The sequence below is a fragment of the Heterodontus francisci genome, chromosome 17 (assembly GCF_036365525.1).
Source record: "Heterodontus francisci isolate sHetFra1 chromosome 17, sHetFra1.hap1, whole genome shotgun sequence".
In the NCBI taxonomy this organism is placed as follows: domain Eukaryota; kingdom Metazoa; phylum Chordata; class Chondrichthyes; order Heterodontiformes; family Heterodontidae; genus Heterodontus; species Heterodontus francisci.
The window spans coordinates 44,021,163-44,042,185 of NC_090387.1; the positions used below are offsets into that span (position 1 = coordinate 44,021,163).

General features: G+C 40.5%; 1 protein-coding gene and 1 long non-coding RNA gene across 4 annotated transcripts in view; one reads left to right on the forward strand and one right to left on the reverse strand.

Annotated features, from left to right (window-relative positions):
• The window catches only part of LOC137378891 (uncharacterized), a 29,233-nt gene extending 15,694 nt beyond the window's left edge, over positions 1 to 13,539 (forward strand). For all 3 annotated transcript variants that reach the window (XR_010976701.1, XR_010976702.1, XR_010976703.1), the window contains exons 2-3: positions 10,025 to 10,292; positions 13,374 to 13,539. This is a non-coding gene — a long non-coding RNA (uncharacterized lncRNA). The remainder of the gene's footprint in view (positions 1 to 10,024; positions 10,293 to 13,373) is intronic.
• Positions 1 to 21,023, reverse strand: part of LOC137378887 (NLR family CARD domain-containing protein 3-like) — a 40,431-nt gene that overhangs the window by 11,035 nt on the left and 8,373 nt on the right. Inside the window, exons 4-11 of the mRNA XM_068049353.1 lie at positions 19,032 to 19,142; positions 16,156 to 16,596; positions 12,728 to 13,165; positions 9,283 to 11,020; positions 7,304 to 7,390; positions 6,079 to 6,162; positions 5,863 to 5,946; positions 3,867 to 3,950 (exon numbers count right to left, since the gene is read on the reverse strand). Of these exons, the coding sequence (XP_067905454.1) occupies positions 3,867 to 3,950; positions 5,863 to 5,946; positions 6,079 to 6,162; positions 7,304 to 7,390; positions 9,283 to 11,020; positions 12,728 to 13,165; positions 16,156 to 16,596; positions 19,032 to 19,142 (3,067 nt within the window). The remainder of the gene's footprint in view (positions 1 to 3,866; positions 3,951 to 5,862; positions 5,947 to 6,078; positions 6,163 to 7,303; positions 7,391 to 9,282; positions 11,021 to 12,727; positions 13,166 to 16,155; positions 16,597 to 19,031; positions 19,143 to 21,023) is intronic.

The window sequence follows — 21,023 nt, forward strand, 5'->3', positions numbered from 1 at the left end:
TAATTTTAAAGACAGTAATCAATACGCACCTGGCTTTATTAGTAACATAACAGGTTGCCAAAAAAAGCAGTGATTTCCCAAACAAGATAGTTGTGGGGAAGTTAAGTGAATGCAGGAGATGTCTGCTTTTAAAATCAGCCTTTCAAATTAGATTAAAATATAAATAAATAAATAAAGAAACAAACTTGAATCGCTCAGTCCATAATGCATGACACTTCCAAGTTCAAAAGAGTAAAGGAAGTGTTGAGATAATAATAAGTCCCAATAGAAAATCCAAAACTGGGCAATGTGGGCCATCAGTAGCAGCAGAATTACATCCAACCACAATCTGTAATCTCATGACTCTACAATTGCAGTCAAGCAAGAGAATCAACCCTGGTTTAATGAAGAGTGCAGGAAAGCATGCCAGGAGCAGCACCAGGCATAACTAAAAATGAGGTGACAACCTTGTGAAGCTACAACACAGGACTACATACATAGAAAACAGCAGAAGCAGCATGCATAGACAGAGCTAAACAATCCCACAATCAATGGATCAGATCAAAGCTCTGCAGTCCTGCCACATCCAGGCATGAATGGTAATGGATAATTAAGCAACTAAACAGAAGAGGAGGCTCCACAAATATCCCCATCCTCAATGATGGGGGAGCCCAGCACATCAGTGCAAAAGACAAGGCTGAAGCATTTGCAACCATATTCAACCAGAGGAGCTGATTGGATGATCCAGCTCAGCCTCCACCTGAGGTCTCCAGCATCACAGATTCCAGTCTTCAGCCAATTCGATTCACTCCACATGATATCAAGAAACGGCTGAAGGAACTGGATACAGCAAAGACTATGGGTCCCAACAACATTCCAACTGTAGTACTGATGACGTGCTCCATAAATAGCTGCGGCCCTAGCCAAGCTGTTCCAGTACAGCTACAACGCCGGCACCTACCCGACAATGTGGAAAATTGTCCAGGTTATGTACTGTCCATAAAAAGCAAGACAAATCCAATCTGGCCAATTACCACCCCATCAGTATACTCTCAATCATCAGCAAAGTGATGGAAGATGTTGTCAACAGTGCTTTCAAGCAGCACTCACTCAGCAACAACTTGCTCACAGATGCTCAGTTTGGGTTCCACCAGTGCCACTCGGCTCCTGACTTCATTACAGCCTTTGTCCAAAGATGAAAAAAAGAGCTGAATTTCAGAGGTGAGGTTAGAATGTCTGCCCTTGACATCAAGGCAGCATCTGACTCAGTGTGGCATCAAGGAGCCCTAGCAAAACTGGAGTCATTGGGAATCAGGGGATAAACTCTCCACTAGTTGGAGTCATACCTCGCACAAAGGAAATGGTTGTGGTTGTTGGAGGTCCCAGGACATCACTGCAGGAGTTCCTCAGGGTAGTGTTCTAGGCCCAACCATCTTCAACTGCTTCAGTTCCCCTCCAAGCCTCACACAATCCTGACTTGGAACTATATCGCCGTTTCTTCACTGTTGCTGGGTCAAAAACCTGTAACTCCCTCCCTAATAGTGCTGTGGGTGTACCTATACCATAGGGACTGCGGCAGTTCAAGGTGACAGCTCATCACCACCCTCTCAAGGGCAATTAGGAATGGGCAACCTTCCCTCAATCCTAAGTTTGGAAGTGGGGATGTTCGCTGATAATTGCACATTCAGTACCATTTGTGACTCCTCAGATAATGAAACAGGCCATGCACACATGCAGTAAGACCTGGACAACATTCAGGCTTGGGCTGATAAGTGGCAAATAACATTCATGCTAGAGAAGAACAACCATCTGCAACAAGAAGGAATCTAACCATATCCCTTTGACATTCAATGGCATTGCCATTGGTGAATCCACCACTATCAACGTCCTTGAGGATACCATTGACCAGAAACTTAACTGGACCAGCCTTATAAATACTGCGGCTACAAGAAAAGGTCAGAGGCTAGGAATTCTGCAGCAAGTTACTCACCTCCTGATTCCCCAAAGCCTAGCCACCATCTACAAGGCACAAGTCAGGAGTGTGATGGAATACTCACCACTTGCCTGGATGGTTGCAGCTCCAACAACACTCAGGAAGCTTGACACCATCTAAGACAAAGCAGTCTGCTTGATTATCACCCCATCCATCACCTTAAACGTCACTCCCTCCACCACCAATGCACAATGGCAGCAGGGTGTACCATATACAAGGTGCACTGCAGCAACTCGCCAAGCTCCTTCGACAGCACCTTCCAAACCCATGACCTCTACCACCTAGAAGGACAAGGGCAATAAGCACATGGGAATACCACCACCTGCAAGCTCCCCTCCAAGCCACACACCATCCTGACTTGGAACTATATCGCCCTTACTTAACTGTCACTGGGTCAAAAGCTTGGAATTTCCTCCCTAATAGCACTGTGGGCATACCTACACAAGGACTGCAGCAGTTCAAGAAGGTAGCTCACCACCACCTTCTCAAGGGGAATTAGGGATGGGCAACATATGCTGGCCTAGCCAGCAATGCCCACATCCCATGAACGAATAATAAAAAAATCAGGAAACATTTGATGCCAAACTTGAATTTTAAAAGGCTGAGACTAGAAAAAGGAAGGAAGACAGAATGGATGCTAAGGATCGCCACAGTCTTATGACCCAGTGAAAGAACGAGTTAGATTGGGAATGGGCCTTGATTCTAACACAGTGAAGCCCTGAGGAGGGGAAAGTGTAAAGAGCATCGTATTTGGAGGATAGGAGGAACAAAGAAAAAACGTTCAGAGAAACATGGATTATAATAGTATAGATAAAACACAAAATGGCAAAATAAGTTACAACAGAAGCTTGAAATGAGAAACAGATCGCCTATCAGATGGCTTGGAATTAGAGAAACGGATTCAAAGAGCCTCCCCAAATATGAGAATAGTATTCAGGTGAACTTGAGGTTCAAAGAGAGTTAAGGATTTTTGAGAGGAAAACAAGTACTAACATGAAATTGGAAAACAAATCTCATGGAGGCATCTTTATAAGTGACAAGTGGGAATTCCATCTGAGGTCAGAGGAGATAGGCAGAGAATGTTGATAAAAGTGGGCTCTTATTATTGAGGACATGAAATCTGAAGGAGGTTGATGAACAACGGAATGAAATCATCAGCCGAAGGTTGGATGTTGACTGTAAAGATCATTAATATGAAGAAGGAATTGAGTACCAGAGAGAACAGAGCTCTGGAGAATCCCTGAGTTAATGGGGAATAAAGTCAGACAATAAGCCACCAAATATTGCACAGATGGAATGATTTGAGAGGAAACTATCTTGTCAAAAAATAGCTTTGTTGAGAACCCATATGATGGTAACTTAGAAGGGCACATGGTCAAAAGTTTTTAAGATGTTCAAAAGTTTTTAAGTTGTCCGAAGACATGTTGGAAACCACATTATTAAAGATGAATCAAGATGATGGATAAATTGAGATTGAACAACAGCATACACAGCCTTAGAAAGCACATTGGTAAGGGCAAGAGTGTAGTATAGTATCTGGAAAGATAAAGAGTGAATGTTTATCTGAGGAATAGGATGAACATAAGCAAATTTCTCAGATGGAAAAGTGAACTGGGGTAAGAGAGATTGAGGAGGTGTCAAAGAACAAGGGTGAGCTTCGAGGCACAAGTCTTAAGGGAGACAGGAGGGACACAAGCATCAAAACTCACACTGGAATCCAGAGAGTGGAAGATACGACTGATCTAGCAGGGTTAACAGAATGAAGCAATGGAGGGAGGCTTTACAAACAACTGCTTGTAAAACGTAGCACAAAACTTCTTATGGAAGTGAGTGTGCATGGAGGGGATAGGATTGGAGAAAATTCTCTTTTGTGAATTTAGATTTAAACCCTTACCTTAATTCAACTAAGCTGCAATTTCTTTTTATTGCTTGTGCCATGTACATTGCACCTTCGTCCCCAATCTTGTTAAATTGTAAGCTGAAATAGGACAAAGACATATATTTTAATGCTCTTGTTTAATGAAAGCTGCACTCGTAGCTCCAAAATAACTGTTGATTAATATATGAGCAGTGTGGAACTGAGTCATACAGATCAGCAAGCTCCCAGGTTCAATCTTCAATCTGTGCTAAGTTAGCTGATTTAACTTTAGGTGGTGAAGGGGTGTTGCAGTTGGCTCAGTGCCCATAGGTGAAAGAGGGAAAATGAAAATGAGCCAGGCTTTCTCTCTAGATTTTGATCTAGTGACTCCTGCTCCGCGAGGACGAGGACAGCATCAGGCACACTAATAAGCTTTTGTTTGAAACTATCTAGACTTGTGCATGAAGACATGCACCCTTGGAACCACCCTGCCACGGGAAGCAATATAGAATCATAGAATTTTATAGCACAGAAGGAGGCCATTCGGCCCATCGTGCATGTGCCAGCACTTTGAAAGAAATATGCAATTATCTCACTTTCCCTGCCCTTTCAGTACCTTCAGGAAAGAAAATAGGGGAAAAAAGGAAAGTTGGATTTTCCAGGATGATGGTGCAGTGCTTTGGAGCACCAATGTGTAGAGATTTGTAGAGTGCAGGCTCTCACATGCATCCTCTCATGTGGTGAGTTTCCCCCCTTAGCCATGCCAACTGAAGGCCACACGAGGGTAGGAAAAAACCAGAGAAATAACTATCCAATGTTGCTGATGCCAACTTCCTAAAGACCAGTATTACTGGAAATCTGGAGCAGGTAGTTTGTTCACATCTTTATCTGGGGATGATGTGTGGTAAAAAGGACGAGGAGGAAAAAAATAACAAAATCCTTACCAAAAAACACACAGCTTCCAAAGACTGATAAAACAATCAAACTGAAACATAACTTCCTAATACATCTGAAATCATATTTTTGTCAATTCTAGCACTTTGGCTTTGTATGTGTTTGGACATAAAATGTAAATAAAGCAAATTTTGAATCAAAACAAAATGAGAATGCCAACTCTTGGAATATTTAACCCATACAAAGCACATTAGCCATTGGACCCATGAAACTGCCCAGACATGAAAACTATCCAAAGTTGAATAATGCAGGTTATAAGCTTAGATATTGCCTGACGCCCTTGGTGGGCAGAGGAGCTTCATGCCCCCAAATTTCTTGGATAGCACTGATCGCACTAGCTTGCAGAGTGAGCTACAAGGAATCTTATTTGCATGGGTCATATGAGTAGAAGAGACACCAGAGAAATCTTTGGCAAATGCCTGGCAGGAGCTTTGGCGCCTATTTGGCCTTCGGGAGGGGGTTGCCCTACGTTGCCCCCAGACACCCTGCCCTGATAATAGTCCTATAGGCAGAGCCAATCTAGTCCCCACCAGTGGGGTCCACATTCAAAACTGTGGATGCAAGTATGTCTCCGCTTTGCATACAGTCTACCACAAATAAACTGGATCACACTGGAGCAATACAGTAGGAACTCCTGGCTTAGGGAAAGTCCACTGATGGTTCTGTCCCTGGCTGTCATTTGCTTTGCAGGAAGTGATGTCTCTTACAAGTATTGAGGAAGTGGTGGTGACCCAGCACACCTGCCAAAGGATTTCAGAGCATTTTTAGAAACAAATTTATGCATAATGCTATCATTGATTATTTGATAATTTATTTCTGTCTCTAGTTATAGCTGTATGATACAAGCTTATTTTTAAAATCTTAGTTTTACTAAAAAAACAAATAATAAAATGTACAAGTTAAAATGTTAGCACTTTAGCAAGTAAAGCGCAGGCTGCAATGAAAGTTCCTGCAGGTCAGTATGAGGAACCACAATGGAGTTTTCAAATCAAGTTACAAATAGTGCTACCCTGAAATTCTGCAATATGGGAATGTACTGCATGAGGAAAATAACAATTTAGGGGGAAAGAGTACGTACCCAAAAACACGCAATGTTGCGTTGACCTCCAGAGCTTCAGCCATTGAACGGGCACCTTTGGCTCTGACAGTGTTTGCTCTTAATCTAGTGAGAACAAAGTGATTGTTAAAATTAAGAGAACAGCATTACCACAACGGCAGTGTAGCTAAATTATTTTATTCATAAATACTCCTGAAAGTTTGACATGTATTCTAATTTACCAGGTTTAATACCTACCCCAATGTTTTTAGACTGCTGTTTGTTTTCAAAGCTTCAGCTATTTGTGCTGCTCCTTTCTCCCCTATGGAGTTGTGCTTCAACCTGTGAAGATTCCAGATATTCAGTGACTGTATCATTTGTATCATATTCCTGGACTTTGAAGTTAGTGATATACAAATATTATATAACACAATAATCCATCATTTCAATTATAGCATCTGATTTAATGATAATTCAGTTGGAACTATTCCTGATTAGCCTACTTACCAGTATTGCATGGCATAAGACGAATTATCTACTGCATTAAATAAATAAATTGCAGGCTCTTACAACGTAGACCGAATAGAAAGCAGTAATTAGCATGTGTTAAAAAGGCTTCTTTCATAGTATGTTAATCTAGAATATAAGTATTACCCTGCTTGTCACTAGAACCAGGCATACAGTGGTGCAAATAACATTTTAAATCATTTTGAATGTTGATAAAACAAGATTATTTAAACCAGCCAAAATAGAATGATGCGATATATGTTTACAAAAAAGACAGCTCACATGCCCTGAAACTCTATCATTAAAATCAGTTACACAGAATCATGATTAACTTTGCCATCCTGTGAAGTTCATTAATCTGTACTTGCACATTCATAAATTTGTTTAAACTATCTTCTTTAAATAGTGAACGCAGATGATATTGTTAGCAAATTGGATTGGAAAAGTAACCATGTCAGACTATGAATTGGAGCATAAATAATATACACACAATTGATATAATCTAATAATCACTGAAACACCCAGAATTAATCATCACTTTTCTCCTAATTCAATCTTTTGCATCATTACCTTTAATGAGTCCTCCCAATTTCCATTATGTCACCAACATTCAGTACATAAACCAATATTCCAACAAAAAAAAATAGACAGAAAATGATAATCATCATAATTTTTAACAGTCTGATCTTTAAATCAGTCACAGTGAGGTACAATTTCCAAATTTCTATAAAGTAAAAAAGTTATGAAACTAAAATTACACAGTTATAACAATTGAGAAACGATCTCATAATGAACTATTGACTTTGTAATTCTTGGGCTGTGAATTTTAAATCTGAAAAAATATTTTTCAATCAGCCTTCATTTTATGTCTCTATATTTTTGTATTTAACCAAAACTTGTAGTTCAGCTTTAATTTTACTATCGTGCCATTTTAATGATGTGGTGTACAACAGTGGAACAGATATGGACATTTTACCTTAAGATTTCTATTCTACACATTTTACTTTTGAGTGCATTTGCAATGATCTCTGCTCCTTCATCCTCCAGCATGTTTCCCTCTAAACTGTGAATAAAAATAAAATAATTATCATCTTTTCTTTAGCTCTGCCTCTGTGAACATAGAATGTATTTTTGAAACAATGAAGTGGTCATTGACTGAGTTATAATTGTTTGATTTACGTTCTGCTGGTATATTCCCACAAACTAAACAGTCATTTCTGTCTTCCTGTCCTTTATCAACATTTAACCACAACTGGCACTTATATTGCAACTTTAATACAGAAAAACATTCAAAAGTTACTTAAAAGAAGCTTAAGGGAAAATTCGATGGTGAACCAAAGATGGAGATGTTTGGGGAATGACCAAAAGCTGGGTCATGGCAGTGGGTTTTTTAGGCGGAGGGCAGTGGGGTGGAGGTGGGGTGGGGGGTGGTGAAGCAGGTTGAAGAACGAATTTCAAAACATGGAGGCTAAAGGCACATCCATCAATTGTGGGATGAAGAGATGGAAAAATGCTCAAGAAGCTAGAGGCAGAGGAATGGAGTTTTCAGGCAGAGTTGTAGGCAGTTAGAGAAATCAGAAAAAGTAGGGCTATGGCCAGATTTAAATATAAGGATGAATATTTTAAATTTGAGGCACTGGGGGATCAGGAGCCAATGTAGGTCAGTGAGGACTTGGTGTAGGCTAGAATATAGGCAGCAGAATCTGTTGAGCTGAGGTTTAATGAATGATGAAGGATGGAAGGCGAGCTAGTAGAAAATTGGAATAGTCAAATCTAGAGGTGACATAGGCATGGAAGAGGGTTTTAGCAGCAGATGAGTTGAAATAAGGTTGGAAGTGGATGATTTTACAGTGGTGAAAATAGACAGGTAATGCCATTTCCCGAGGCACTTCACTGGTCTTCAGCTAGATATACATAGGGATACTGCTAGAACCCCCACAGAATTTCAGGGCTTAAATATCTTTCCTATGGAGAGTGTTTACTGAGCATTTATCTTTAAATTATACTGAAAGATTTGAATTTATAAGTGGCTTTCATGACTTCATAACATCCCAAAGTGTTTTACAGCCAATGAAGTACTTTTCAAGTGCAGTCACGGTTATAATGTAGGAAACACATCAGCCAGTTTGCACAGTGATGTTGGTTGAGGGACACTGGGAAGAACTCCCCTGCTCTTCTTCGAATAGTACCATGGGATTTTCTACATCCACCTGAGGGGGGCAGATAGGGCCTTAGTTTAACATCTCATCCAAAAGACAGCACCTCTGACAATGCATCACTCCGTCAGTACTGCAGTGGAGAGTCAGCTTGAATTATGTGCTCAAGCCTAACCCACAAACTTCTGACTCAGAGGCGAGATTGCTACCTTTTTGTAACAGCTGACTTCACATTGAGTGATCAGCACCACTGTACCCAAGAAAATATGAGGCAAGACTCAAACTTGCAGTAATTGGTCACAGTAAATAACTAGTCCTACAACAACTGCACAAGCATTTTAAACTAAAGTTGTTCATGTGGATTAAAAGAAAATGTGTTGGACCATTTTCTTTTAATGCTATGATTAATCACAAATTATTTTAATATATGCGATCAAATATTAATATTTTCATGTTCAGTGTTTTTGCTGTTTTAATAAATTTCAATAAAAATTTGAATCAAGTAAAAATTTGAAAATATTAGTCACAATATAAATATATCAATTGTAGAACTCAATTTGAAAGCCAAAAAGCAACCTTAATATTTACTATAGCCAAGTGTGAATATTATTTATAGTATCTTCTAAATGCAAAGTGTGAGACTCATCTGTCTGGTTATCTGTATGTACAATATTAAATATACTTTCATTAACAAAAATTTAGTAGGTTTACCTTTAAAAAAACACAATGACTGAGTCACCAAAACTCCAGAACATTTCTAATACTTCTAGTTCAAGTAACAAAAAGCACATTTGAATACCTCAACGTCTTGACTCTTGAGAAAACAGACTCCAATCTTTGGAAACCTGAAGCTCCAGCTTTGCAGCCATCCAATTCCAAAGTTTCAATAGTTCTATGGTAAGAAAGAAGGTTTGCAATTGCAGTGCAATCAGTCACATTCAAAGAGACGTAAGAAAAATTTACAACGTCACTGGTTTGGGAGGCAACTTGTTGGGTTAAATCTTCATTTGCTGCTTCATATAGACAATGAGAGGCTGTTAGCATTTGTCTTTTGTGTGCTGTATATTTTGGAATATTTTCTGGAGTTAACGCGTCTTGTTTTGGAACTTCAACTGCAGCAACATTTTTGATAGCAGCAAAGACTTCCCTTTCCTTAACTTGATGTTCAGGCACCAACTGTTTCACAAGTTTTCTGTTGCTGTGGGAGACTAGGCCAGCAGTGAACCTCAATACAATCTCAAATACATTGTCCTTTGAACTGAAGGCTTTATGCACATGATCCACACCAGGTTCATTTGCAGAAATGCAATAGAGTGCTGCAAAAAATTCCTGGTGAGTCAGATGGAAAAATTGCCAAATGTGGGATTGCATCATTTTCAGGCTTTCTTTGGTGAGAATTTTCTTCCAGAAGGACTTTGTGTCCTTGGGGTTTTGGGCGACGTTCCTTTCAATGTCTTTTGCTGAGAATATTATTGTTTTATTGATGACCCCATCCCATGCAAGTTGTGCCAATTTAATTATTTCTTTTTTTTCTTCATCAGCTTCTATGCAGAAGGACTCAGGGTCTTCTTCCTCGTCATTGTTACAGACCAGTAAACACTTGGTGAATCTGAGGAACAAATCTGTGATTGTCCTGGGAAAGGAAGAGAGCTGGGACCACTTGCCTTTACAGTGAAAAGATTTATGGAGGTAGAAACACAGGATGTCACAAAATGCAGGAACATAGCAAAGTCCAAACAAGGAATCGATACCCTTCACTGTTCGAAAGACGTAATCAGCAACTTTTTTATCCTTAAGGCACTTCAAAAAGTATGTAGCAATTTCTTTTTTGGAAAACCCTAAAATTTCAGCACATCGATTAAAATATGTTTTGTTATCTATATCAATTGTGGTTGGACGCGATGTAATGAGGACAGATGCCTCACGAACAAGGTCTCCCTTTATGATACTTACAATCAAATGGTTAACAGGTTGAGCAATGGACGGGTCAACAGTTGAATGATTGTTAAATTCAAGAGGCAGTTTGAATTCATCCAATCCATCAAATAAAAATAGGATCCCACTAGAAAATTCAAGCATCTTATTGCACACTGCTCTCAGATGAGGGTAACTACATACGATAAGGTCAGTCAGACTAATTTCTTCCTTGATTGTGTTTAACTCCCGAAAACTGAAATACAGCAGCATATAAAACCCTGCATAAATTGTTCCACAGGTCCAGCTATGAGTGAGCTTCTGCATCATAATGCTTTTACCTATACCTGCCACTCCTTGCACCAGAGTGACTCGTGGTGGCTTTTCTTCAGGTGCAGATGGTGAGAGAAGCTGTTTCAAATCTATACGCTCACACGCTGTATAGTCTCTGTGTTGCAGGAGCTCATGTTCAGTCTTGTTCCTTTCTCTAACATTGAGAATGACTAGACTAGTAAAATGTTCTTGCAGCAATCGTTTGGAGTTATCAAATTCAAAGTATGGTTTTATTCTCTCCATCTGTGCTTTTAATGTGCATTTATGTGTAGCTACTTCTTCAGAAATTTCTGTAATTACAAGAAAAAGTAATGACTCACAATGAAGCCTCCATTATTCACCATAATGTATGGGGCCTCCCTGGTGAATATTAGAATTTCATACATACCCAAGTGTCACCAACTTTTGGGGTATAACACATATGATGCAGTAATACGCAAAATGAAAACAGGTACAACATAAATCACAGAAAACAAATGTAATTTTTCCTGGTTTATGAGGTTGAGTTATGTTGAACCAAGGAGGTTGGTATTCGTGCCTGATGAAATGGGACAATGTCTCCTTCAAGACTTTGCCGTACAAGAACGAAGGCTTATCTCAAAGACAAATAATTGGAACTTGGGCAATGAAGGTTTCGTTGTATATAAAGAAATGCAAGCCATCTGATAAACTGTAGTTCATCTTAAGAATTAAAATATTTCTCGTAGAAAGATGTGAAGGTGTTCAATCTGTAATCGATTCCATTCCACTATGTGATAAATACAGTCTATTATTAAAATCAGTTAGCAGGAGTATTTGGACACCTGACTGTCACATAATGTATTGGTGCGATCATCTGTAAAGTGCCACAAACATTCCTCAACTCTGGACTCGTTCTGAATGTAGCAAATGTGAATTGTAATGGCTGGCTAAAAAAAATTATACCTAAAACAATGTGATTATTTTCATCTTGCACCACAGGTCACATATAATTCATGATATCAAATCAGCTCTCTCCTAGGTTTCATTGTTTCCAAGAAAAGCAAAAATGCCACTTCCTCCAAATTATTAGGAAGACTCTGAAGAAGGAATTCTGACCTAGGCAAGGTTCCCAAATAAAAATATAATCTTTGCCTGATATCTTGGATATAATTTTGGATTCATTTTTTAAATATACGTTCTGCAATATCTAGTGTATAGCTTGTTCTTTAAAGCAGTTTTTTACTCAATAAAAATGAGATAACAATGCTACACAAATTGAACATCATGTGACTTATACTGATGTAACTGGGCCGTTGCACTGAGTACAGGAACATAAGAAACCATGGAATGAGAAGGAGCCCATTGTCCAATGAGGCCATTCCCTCCAATGTTCCATGCACAACTATACTATCACAGCTTCCATCTAACCTAATCCAGAAATTCCTAAGGAAGGTGGCTTAAAACAGCTAAAACTTCCTAAAAAGCAAAAACAGTGAAGTCTACAGAGTGCTTCAGTGGACTCGATAAAACAAGGTGTCACATATGTCAAGGATGATCAGTGGGATGGAAGTTTGTTATTGGTGAGTGAATGACCTGGATCCGATGGTGATCTGGATGGGAAATGGAGGGGATTGTGAGGAAGGTAGAAGTTTAGGAGAAGTGATGGTCAGTGAATTGCTTGCAAGCATACTCTGGTTGGAGACTGATGTTGGCAGTCTCCTGTTGCTGCTGCCCCATCCAAAAACAGGGATGAAAATCGCCCCCTCTGTGTGTAAAGATTTCAAACAAAGCATGATCAATACAGACCCAACAACAGAGACTCACCTCAGCCAAATAAGGAAACAGAAACATTAGGATAAACCCTATCTATATCCATATTTTATCTGGAATGTGGTTTAAATTGTGCTTCTGTCCATCAGTATTAAATAAGTTACAAACCAATAGGTCCAAACTATTAACAATACTGGAACCTTAAACATGGAGATGCCTACTTATTATTAACAGTTGAGACATTACCTTTAACAAATCACACTTACCTTCAGGGAAATTGGTTATTCTGATGTTTGCATTAGTATCCTCAAATGTAGCCATTGGTAGGTCTTCGTGGAGAAGATCAATAATTGGCCTGTCATCTTTGTCAATGTAGGATTCCAGCAGTGATTTTATGTACTTCTTTAAGCCAAGATAAAGGTCTTCAGTGTCTTGCAGCACATTGAAAAAATCAGCACATGACTGCTGACCTCTGTGGCTCAGCATATCGAGAAGAGTTCGCCCTTTATCAATATCTGGTTTATCTTTTATCACATTGAGGTCATCTTCAGAGATTATTTTCTTATCCATTAAAATGTTTAAGAGTGGCAGTATGTTAGGACTGATGTAATTAACTACAATGCGACGACCTTCTTCAATAGCATGTATTGCCCAGTCTGCACGTTTCATTTGTGATGGAAAATATGCAGTACTGTCACGAGCACCTGTTGAGAATGGTACAAAACCTTTAAATCAAACAAATTAAGCCAACTAAAACATGCAAACTTTTGTGGCTAATAAGATGGTTATTACAGCAAAAATAACTGGCTTATAATTTTTCAACTGCTGTATAATTTTGCAACTGCTGCATTATTTTTGTCTGGCAACTTTATATCAATGTTTGAAGTACTAATTATTTTCCCTGTTTTGCAGGTTAAATTACACACATACCAGAACAGCATTTTCCCAGTAATCCTACAAGGACAGCAATACAGAGCACAATTGTTTATTTTACCCACTTGTGCTTGCCTTTGTTCTAGTGAATGGGCAATGGAGCCACCTTTCCTATCCGAAGCTAGTGCTGCTAAAAGGAGCCACCTTAGCACAGAGTGAAGTAGGAATGTCTGTTCTTTTTTGAGTGAAGTCCTCTGATGCCACCACTGCTGAGTAACATAAGGAGTATGCCAAATGTTGGGCATAGCTACATCTGTTGCTTTAGGGCTTTATACACACAAGCCCGGAATTTCTGCAGGGTTTTGTAGGAGGAAGTGGATGAAACCCCTGGAAAATGGTGTAAATTATTAAAAATAGCCACTTCTGCCATTTCTCCAGAGCAGAAAATTGGGAGTACCTTGTGGAATTTTAGGGCCATAACTATTTGTGAGAGAAGAAAATATCTTATACTCTTTTATTCTACCAAGTTTCTTTCCTCTTCCTTTCTCCTTGCTCAGTACGGTTTTGTGGACACCTGTTGCTCTCTGACACCTGACCCATTCTTCATGTGTGAGCAAAGAGCATTATAGACTGATCCTGTCCTGGCATTCACGCATGCTCACTTTCAAGAAGAGTTGTTGCATAGCACTTAGGCGCTGAGGTTAACTTTGATACCCCCACCACAACTCTACCACAGATAAGCAGAGGGCAGGACTCAAACCTGGGACCCTCTTAGTAATGAAGAAAACTTTTAAAGGGTATAATTTCTTGCCTGAAAAGTTAAAGAGCAAGTTCTCAAAATACCAAAAATACTTGGGCAATATTGTGTAGTTCTGGGGTAGAGGAACAGAATTTCAGATGTAAGCCAGAATTACACCTATTCTAAAATACATACAAAATGCCAGTAGAATTGGCTGCAGAAAGAAGATTCTCCCTTCCTCAAAATGCTGCATGTTTGCAACTAACACAATGATCAGGGAAAAAGCTGCTCTCAGAAATGTCATCGTTTACACTAGAATTTCACTTAACTTAGCTTAAATCAGTAGAAAACAGAACTGAGTTACCTGCATGACCATCTCTGTCTGAAACATTAACTTTCACTAAAGTAATTAGAAAACTCTATTCTCAGCTGAGCAACTTGAAAAGGATTCTACAATCTGATTTTCGCAGTTTCAGGCAGGAAATGTTTTTCTTCCCACCCTTCTGTCATGGAGCCTTTATCAAGGGGCTCACTATGTGCATTTCCACATGTGTCCTTATAATGAGGCAGAACAGGAGTAAGAGGAGATAACAGAGGCATTCAGGATGAAGCTGCACCATTGGAGAAGATGACCAACTAAGGAGTTATACTTTCACCAGCATTTACAAACCACCTTACTTCCAGGTAGTGCTGCATTCTGTCAAATTCTTCTTGGATATTGAGCCCAAATTCATTTTAATAAGCAGTTTAACAAAATAATCTTTCTGTAACTTTACACACAAAGAAAATATGCCCCTAAAATCACTACCATTTTTGTATAAGAGCAGAGACTTTTGAAACAAATTTGCTCGCAGGAAGCCTATTGAGTCAGCCACACACCTACTCATTAAATTTAATAGCTTTCCTCAAATTTTTCTAACCTGCAACGCATGTACTTTTACGACAGTTCTGCACAAATCTTTAAGTCCATCGCCTCTTTTCTACAATTAAACTTCTAACTGAACATAGGACATTGCAATGAGATTGTTACCTTGGGTAAAAGGAGCAGCAGATGGCCGACCAACACATCAAACTTAGCAATCTAGTTAATATATCCTGATGGTATATTCTGCTCATTTTACTCAGGGTATGTTAAGAGCAGCTAAAGCATTCAGAGATATTCTAAATATCATTATAATTTATTATTGTATGAACATGCAAGGCATTTATATGACATTCCTCTGCCCACTATTTTAACCAAGGCATTAAGCCAAGTATTTTAAATGGGTTAATGCCTTCACCCTGACTTCACCCATACCTCAGTTCATTTACTGCTGAATCCTTCATCCAAGCCTTTGTTACCTCTAAAGTTGGCTATTCCAAGGCTCTCCTGGTCTTCCTCCTATGTTCCAACATCCATAAACCTCACCTCATCCAAACCTCTGTTGATTGTATTCTAATTTTCACCAAGTCCCTTTCAACCATCAGTCCTGCGCTCGCGGACCTACATTGGCTCATGGTCCTGCAATGTCTCAATTTTAAAATTCTCATCCTTGTTTTCAAATCCTTTCATGGCCTTGCCCCTCACTATCACTGTAACCTCCTACAACACTTTGAGATCTCTGCGGTGCTCCCATTCTGGCCTCTTGCACATCCCCAGTTTTAAGCATTCCTAGGTCCTAAGCTCTGAAATTCTCTCCCTTAACCTCTCCACCTCTCTACCTCTGTCTCCTACTTTATGCTGCTTAAAACCTACCTTTTTGACCAAGCTTTTGGTCCTCTGTCCCAATATCCCCTTGTGGGGCTCAGTATCAAATTTTATTTGATAATGCCTCTGTGAAGCATCTTGGGACATTTTACTATGTGAAATGTGTTATATAAATATACGTTGTTCCTGTTGTTATTAAAATACTAGTGGAAATCAACTAAATGTGGTAAGGGCTTGTATGCTAATACAGCACACAATAATTTGTAGGTTATAATATTATACACAACTATGCAAGGTCAAAGCATTTCTATTTTGTTATTTAATCATGCTCATTTTGACACAGATAAAAACAATTCTAATTTTCTTTGCATTTATTATGCAGTGGAATAACTCACCTTTGATTTCTAAAACAACTACTTTTGAAATTGTGTGCTTTAGAGAGTCATGTTGGACTTCAAAAGAATACACCAGCCTTCTTTCTGTAGCTTTTGCATTTCTGAAGGTGAGCTGAGATATTAAACTGTATGCTCCACTTCCTTTGTGATTTTTCAAAGTCATGGCAATGTCATATTCTCCTTCTGTGAAGTATATCGTTTTGTCTTGTTCCTGTTCACTCTGAAAATAATCTCCTATCCTTCTGTATTCATGTTGTTTTACAGAAGATAAGGTGCTGTCCCATTTACTAATGAGAACTCTCTGGAATTTATCCCCCTCCTCCCTGTACCAAGAAATAGTGATAGCTTTTGGTTTGAACCAGAGAACTGCACACGCCAGAGAGAGGGGATCATCCATAAGGAAATGATTTGGTTTAATAACATCTGTCACTTTGGGAGCAACTGAAAAACAAAGAGGAACAGAATCACCCAGTTGTTCTTTTCTAACAAAAACTGCAATTCTTGTACTGTGCTTCATTGATCACTTTTTCCACCACTTCTATTTTAATGTTCCATTCTCTTTGAATAGAAGCTAAGTGATAGCCTTCAAGTGTTCTGATTGATTAACAACTGTTGATCTGTCTTCTCACATTTTGCTACATGGGTTGAGCACTAAGGGCCAGACTTTTAAATCCCGCTGGGGGCAGGAGCGGGTGTGAGCGCGATTTAAAAATTGCGTTCTTGGAAGTCGGCAGTGGGTCCCGCCGCCTCCGGAATGTGAAGCTGCCTTTAAAGGGACACAAGGAGGGAGGGAATGACAACTCCACACGTCTCCAATTAATCACCTCTTGAGTTCATTGAGGAGCTCATTAACAGGCTTGTCAGTGGCAGTTTAAATTTTCAAAGGAAGGGAACTAGGAAAAGCCATGTCTGGAATACAGCAGGGTGTACAAGTTGTGAACGCTGCGGGAAGGCCATGAGGGCTATGGGAAGGGCTGATTAACATGACGCCATTGCAGGAACTGAAAGACTTGCATTTGCCGGTGGTGAGTTGTAGGAATCTGGAGAAGGATGTGAGGGCGTTGGTATCACATGTGCAACTGGGGTTGGCATGGGAAGGCCTGGTGAATGCACAAAGCCCGCTGAGGGAGTTCAGATGGGAACAGGCTACCCTGACATTGGACAGAGCAGCCAGGATGAGCTTCAGCAGATGCAACCTCCTGAACAGCAGGAGGCCAGAGGAGCACAGTGGGGACTGCAAGGTGAAGCAGGGGCTTCCTGACATTGGGTCTACTGCCCAAGAATCAAATGTCTGCAAATGACAGAGCTCCAATACCGCAGGCGGCTATACCTATCCAGGCAGACGGTCTCAGCCCTTTGTGCTCTGCTTCACAATGACCTGAGGCCTCATGGCCCCCATGGCAATTGCTTACCCAGCAGTCAAAGTCACCATCTCCCTGAATTTCTGTGCAACTGGGACGTTCAGTGATCAGATAGGTGGCATCTCGCAGTTGGCAGCTCATCATGCCATCAGGAAGGTCACGGATGCCACTTTGACACAGATGGGTCTGTGCAGCGACAGATGGCATTGGGTTTCGCCTCCATTGCTGGATTCCCCCAGGTGCAGGGCATCAACTGCACCCATGCTGCCATCAAGGCACCCAGTGACGAGCCAGTGAGATCCATCAGCAGGAAGGGATTCCACTCCCTCAACGGCCAACTGGTCTGCGACCACAACAAGAGCTTCCTCCATGTGTCTGCTTGCATTCCTGGCAGCTGCTGTGGTTCCTTCATCCTCCGCCAGTCCAGGCTGCCTCAGGTCTTCACTCCATCCCCCAAAATGTGTGGATGGATCCAAGGGGACCAGGCATATCCCTTGAAGACATGGCTACTGACCCCTCCACTGGTTCCTCAAACGGAGAACCAATGCTGCCTGCTCAGCAGGCCAACCATTGAAGAGGCCATTGGATTTCTGAAGAAGCGATTCCAGTGCCTGTACTGGTCATGTGGAGCCCTCCAATACTGTCCTGCAAGGATCCCTGTCATTATCATGGTCTGCTGTGCTCTCCATAGCATGACCCTCCAAAGAGGTGTGGATCTTGAGGACAGTGAGGTCCAGAAGGAGCCAGCTCATCAGGGGAGGAGCAGGAGGTAAGAGAGGAGGAGGAAGAGGGGAATAACACTGAATAGAGAGATGCCCCTGCTGCGCGAAGAGGTGGCCTCCTCTAGGAAAAGGACCTCCCTCATGGCCTCCAGCATTAGATCCAGGCTGGCATCGATGATATGAGGGTCTGCCCTAACCTTCGTGCCAGGCCTCCAGCTCCCCTCTGGACAACCAGCAGCCTCAGAATTGGCTGTCTTGGGGAGTCTCCATGAGCCCCACAACTGATCTGATCCACTTCTATTCCTGACCCCACTGGCTCTAAGTGTTCAGGAAACCCATCCCCATATCAATTAAGGGCTCACCCATTTTAAAAAATGAATCTGAATCATTTTCCCACTGGAGATGGGCTTCTGACCCAAAACCAGACCCGGTTCCTGTTTCCCGCCTCTGTAACAAAAATTCAGCTCTAAGTGTCAGCTTAAAAAGCCACCTGGTATGTAAATGTGGTTAAAATGGCATGCACATTTGAATATTGTGACTGATAAAAAATAATTACAATATAGAGTAGCAAAGGAAATAATGCTACCCTTAAAACTGGATCATCATCACATGGTCAATATCCTGACTTTTGTACCTAACATCTTTGAGAGAGAATCACCACCAGACGAATTGCTGTGGTTCAAGGAGACAAGCCACCACCAGCTGTTCAGGGCAACTAGAGAGGGGCAATAAATGCAGTCTGCCCAAAGTCACCCACATCCGAAAACAAGCTTAAAAAAGACTGGTTATTTACTTGTTCTTCTATTGCTGTAGAAAATAAATGTTCCAAAGCAAACAGCTGCAGTGGTCACAGAAGTTAGAAGCAAAGTGAGCAATGTTCCTGATCTTATTCTTGGATTGGATCCTACAAAAAAAAAGGAAGACCAAAGATCTGTTATTGATTATTCATTGCTGTTTCTCTGTGCTGGCTATAGCAAGACTGTGCTTGCGGCAGAAAACAAAGTTTTAAATTTTGTTGCAGCACAGCATAAAGCAGCGTCACATTTGAATAACTGAAAGCGCCCTTTATTAATAAATGAGGCAGTAACTTCTAGTTCATTTATAATGTCTGGTGAAATGTTATCTGTTGGCAAGGCAAGTGGCCTTACTATATTCCATTTTGTATTGTAATTCTTGACATTTTTAAACATATTTGTATTTCAGAGGGCTCCCATTGCTTTGCAAGTGGAATTCTTTCAACAAAAATAGAAATGTGAAACTTGTGACAGTTTAGTGTCTGCATTACCATTTAGATTGTGAGGTCAATTTAAAAAATAATTACTTATTGTTCCAATATTCCACCCAGTCCCACTCTGCGCCAAAGACATGTTGCACCTGACGCTCCAGCCCCTCGTTTAGAAAATAATACTTTTCTTTTTCTACCCTAAGGATCAAGTGCTGGCTTGCATCAAGGTTGTTCTTTTGCTGATATTAAATGTGGGATATGGTGATAAAAATAAAAGCCAAAAGTTGATGAGTAGCATTATTACAAGGCAGTGTAATGCAAAATAACAGGTTTGGGAGCATTTAAAAAAAATTACATTTATACTTACACATGCAAAGGAAAGGCATCCTATGGTCTGTGTGCAAGATCCGTGGCACAGATTTGTAGTAAAAAGGACAAAAGGCTACAAAGAGGAATGCTAACATACTTCTTTGATAAAGCCCCTCAAATATGGACTTGGATTAACCAGTTGGGACTTGGGAAAATTAGAAGAAATGTATGGCATGACACAAGCTGCCCTATGTAGATTCTTCCATCAAGTTGAAAGCAGACGACTGTCTAATAACGAATAGAAGAAACTGAGTTTTGAGATGACTACTACTTGAAGGTGTCACGTGGGAGCTATGTTGTCATATTTTCAGGACCCAATACCTAACATGATTGGCTTTCAGAGAGGCAAACAGTTACTTCTCAAACCAGACAACCAGAAAAAATAATAAGAATAATAATAACCACACTTTAGGAAAGATGTGAAAGCATTGGAAAGAGAGCAGAAAATAGCCACAAGAATTGTTCCAGGGATGAGGAACTTCAGTTATGTAGATTGGAGAAGTTGGGAAATTTTCCTTAGACAAGAGAAGGCTGAGGAGATTTGATAGAGGTATTCAATGTCATGAGGGGTCTGGACAGAGTAGATGGGGAGAAACTGTTCCCACTCATGAAAGGATCGAGAACGAGAGGGCACAGATTTAAAGTAATGGGTAAGAGAAGCAAGAGCAACATGAGGAGAAACATTTTCCCGCAGCGAGTGGTTAAGGTCTGCAATGCACTGCCTGAGAGTGTGGTGGAGGCAGCTTCAATTGAGGCATTCAAAAGGGAATTAGACTGTTATCTGAAAAGGAAGAATGTGCAGAGTTATGGGGAGAAGTTGGGGGAATGGCACCAGGTGAACTGCTCAGTTCAGAGAGCTGGTGCAGACACAATGGGCCGAATGGCTTCCTTCTGTGCTGTAATAATTCTGTGATGCTGTGTGTATGATGTGTGCCCACACTGTGTTAAGGAAAATGATGGCAATATACACATATTTTATGGCCAGTTCTGATGCCAGTTCAGGGAATGAGAAGGTAATTGGATCTCTTTGGGGTCAAGGTGACTCCAAGATAATACAAGTGGTTATAGAAAGTCAGACCTAATTTAACTCTCTGTGGCAGGTGTGTAATCTAATATCTGCCCAAACTGATCCTAAATGCATGAGGGAAATGTTGATGACTGCCCTGCCAGGCTGGCTCATGAATGGATCCT